Source organism: Pundamilia nyererei, unplaced genomic scaffold, assembly GCF_000239375.1.
Source record: "Pundamilia nyererei isolate P.nyererei 1_Seehausen unplaced genomic scaffold, PunNye1.0 scaffold01092, whole genome shotgun sequence".
NCBI classification, from domain to species: domain Eukaryota; kingdom Metazoa; phylum Chordata; class Actinopteri; order Cichliformes; family Cichlidae; genus Pundamilia; species Pundamilia nyererei.
In genome coordinates this window covers 20504-23765 of record NW_005188493.1, presented here as the reverse complement: position 1 = coordinate 23765, position 3262 = coordinate 20504, and the positions used below count along the sequence as shown (strand labels likewise).

Below are 3262 nucleotides of genomic sequence, written 5' to 3'. Positions count from 1 at the left end.
TATATATATAAATACAGAGACATATATAAATACAGAGTATATAATAGGGATAAATAGGATAATAGGAATTACCAGGGAATTGCACATTTCAACTATTTTGAGTCTATTGCACCTTTGAATATAGAAAAAGGGCAAAGAGGAAAAGGGCACTACAAATTGGTTGTTCCCTCCTCCTTTGTCCTCCTTTTCTCCCTCCCTCTCCCCTCCAGTGAGGAGTTAAACATTTTTATGACGTGTGGGACAAAGGAGGTTTTAAGTCTGTTGGTCCTTTACTTTGGGAGAAGCAACCTGTCACTGAACAGACTCCTCTGGTTGTTTATGACCATGTGCAGAGGATTCCCAGCATTGTCCATAATGTCCAACAGTTTCTTTAATGTCAAGATCTGTGCTGTGTAACGTAGCCTATTTTTGGCCTTTAACAAACACAAGCCCAGGCGAATGGCCCAAACAAAAAATGATCGGTTTACACAAAAACACTGATCTAGTCTTTTTGACCATAAGCCTCTTTATAGAATAACCTCTGGAATAGTTGGATTAAACATTTGTTTACCAGTCAGTGGAAGGTGAACACGCCTCAAATACTCAGCATGTAACAGAAACCAGGAAATATTTTCAGACTGAACAAACCTGTAAAACCATTTCTGACTTCTTTACTTTAACTCAACTCTAACCACGATGAAGAATCTAATAATGCTCCTTTTGCTTTTTCACATTGGATCTACAGGTAAGATTATGATCATCTCAAGAAATACAATTTTGAATTTACTCAACAAAACTATTCTAAATAGAATAAATAATGGTTTACAACAACTAAACTCTGATAACTTTACCAAGTATCCCTTTAGCAAAATAGAAAAGTCACTTGTACTCACATGTAACGTCAGACTGTTGTTTTAATTGTATTAACTGTGTCTGTCCTACAGTCAAACACTCCTTGAAGATTTTTTTCATGTTATCTTCTGGAGTTCCAAACACCCCAGATTATGTGGCAGCAGGAGAGCTTGGGGGAATTTTAATAGCTTACTATGACAGCAACATGAAAACACTAGAACCCAGACAAGACTGGATAAGAGAGTCTATGGAAGATGATCCACGTCAATGGGAAACACTGATTAAGAACTGCAAACATTATAAACAGCTACTCACAGATGAAATTAGAAGTTTCAAGCAGTACTCAAACCAGACTGGAGGTATGTTTCTAACATTTTTCCTATTTGTTATTCTTTTATTTGTTTATTTAAAATAAGATAAGACTTTATTGATCCCATGGTGGGTAAATCTGTGCGTTACCTCAGCTCAGGTACAGATAGCAGAAGAAAAACACAAACAAATAAAAAATAAAATACAAACAAATACAAAATAAGTAAGATAATACACTATATACAACGGAAGCATACACAGTATGTGGGGATAGGTTAATTGGATAATCCAAATTGCCACTAGGTTTGAATGTGCGAGTGAATGTGAGTGCAAATGGTTGTCTGTCCCTGTGTGTTGGCCCTGCGACAGACTGGCGACCTGTCCAGGGTGTACCCTGCCTCTCGCCCTATGACAGCTGGGATAGGCTCCAGCACCCCCACGACCCTGAACAGGATAAGCGGAAGCGAATAGATAGAGAGATAGATACTAGATTAGATCAGAAAAATTCCCTTTGGAGTCTGAACCTTGAACCTTGAACCTTGACAATTTCTTTAAAACCTGTGACAGATGCTACAGAAGCTAGAATGAGTTGTAGTTTACTTCAGTCTCTGTCTCTCTTTCAGGTGTTCATATTATCCAGGAGATTATGGGCTGTGAACAGGATGATGAGACGAAACAGACTGTTGCTTTTAAACTTTATGGATATAATGGGGAAGACTTCATTAGATTTGACATAGAAACAGAGAAATGGATCACTTCAAACCCTCTGGCTAAAACCACCAAACAGGAGTGGGATAGAAAAACAGCCAGTAATGGAGTTTGGAAGAACTTCCTCACAACAGTGTGCCCTGACATGATGAAGATGTATTTTAATGATGCAAAGAGTTTTTTGGATAGAAAAGGTAGAGTGAAATTTGAATTTACATTCTATTGACAAACATTCCTAGTGAGTAATTTCTGGTTAGGAATTGTTCTGCATTAACATATCAACACTTTTAGGTATGTTGCATTTGCACTACTTTATATCCTAATGGTTAGTTCAATATCATCATGTTCTCCCAGGCATACTGCTCATGTTCTATCATGTTCTCTTCAGTTAGATGTAGAACTGAAGTACATTAAAGTCCAAACGGAGAATTCACAACAGAGTTCAAAAACTTTCTGAGCTCCAGAGGCTGGTTAAACAGGCAAAAATAAGCAGACTACAGATCAAGGAGAAGTTTACAAGCTCAAACTCAGACCAGAGGCACAGATTACCTGATAAACTGTCACATGTAACTAGTTACCAAATACAAAAAAACAACAACTAAGAAATAGCTGTACTGACATTCCTTTACATTTACTTTTACTTGTGTACTTTTTGACACCTTAAAAAATATCTAGTTGGTGGAACTTTTGGTGTTGGTGGAGTTTTTAGCATCATCTGCAAAGAGACATTACTTGTAAACTACTGGGGAAGGACTTTCTTCTTTCGTCACTGTAGTACGCAGCATTGTTAGCAACTCAGTTAATTCTGTGATATCACAATGAAAAAGGATTTGGCATCAAATGGTGGCTATGACTCATTTACAAAGTTTAAAAAGATGTATTAGTATTTTTTAAAAATATCTTTCTTTGCAGTTCCTCCCTCAGTGTCTCTCCTCCAGATGACTCCCTCCTCCCCAGTCACCTGCCACGCTACAGGTTTCTATCCTGACAGAGCCATGATGTTCTGGAGGAAAGATGGAGTGGAGATCCATGAACATGTGAAGAAAGGAGAGATTTTCCACAACCATGATGGGACGTTCCAGTTGAGTGTTAACATGAATGTTTCATCAGTGCCAGCTGAAGACTGGATGAGTTACAGCTGTGTGTTTCAGTTCTCTGGTGTCGAGGACAACATCATCACCAAACTGAACAAATCAGTGATCCGGACCAACTGGGGCAAAAATGAAAATCGAACTGACAAAAGTGAGAAACACAGTGCTGTGCTCTGATTGTGCTTTTAGAATAACAGAAATAAAATGACTGTTTATTGACTGTATTATCATTATACAGTGGGGCAAAAAAGTATTTAGTCAGCCACCGATTGTGCAAGTTCCCCCACCTAAAATGATGACAGAGGTCAGTAATTTGCACCAGA

General features: G+C 38.1%; 1 protein-coding gene across 1 annotated transcript in view; it reads left to right on the top strand.

Moving 5' to 3' along the window:
• Positions 1-675: 675 nt before the first annotated feature.
• The window catches only part of LOC102212055 (zinc-alpha-2-glycoprotein-like), a 6083-nt gene continuing 3496 nt past the window's right edge, over positions 676-3262 (top strand). Inside the window, exons 1-4 of the mRNA XM_013908086.1 lie at positions 676-724; positions 924-1190; positions 1764-2042; positions 2761-3090. Of these exons, the coding sequence (XP_013763540.1) occupies positions 676-724; positions 924-1190; positions 1764-2042; positions 2761-3090 (925 nt within the window). The remainder of the gene's footprint in view (positions 725-923; positions 1191-1763; positions 2043-2760; positions 3091-3262) is intronic.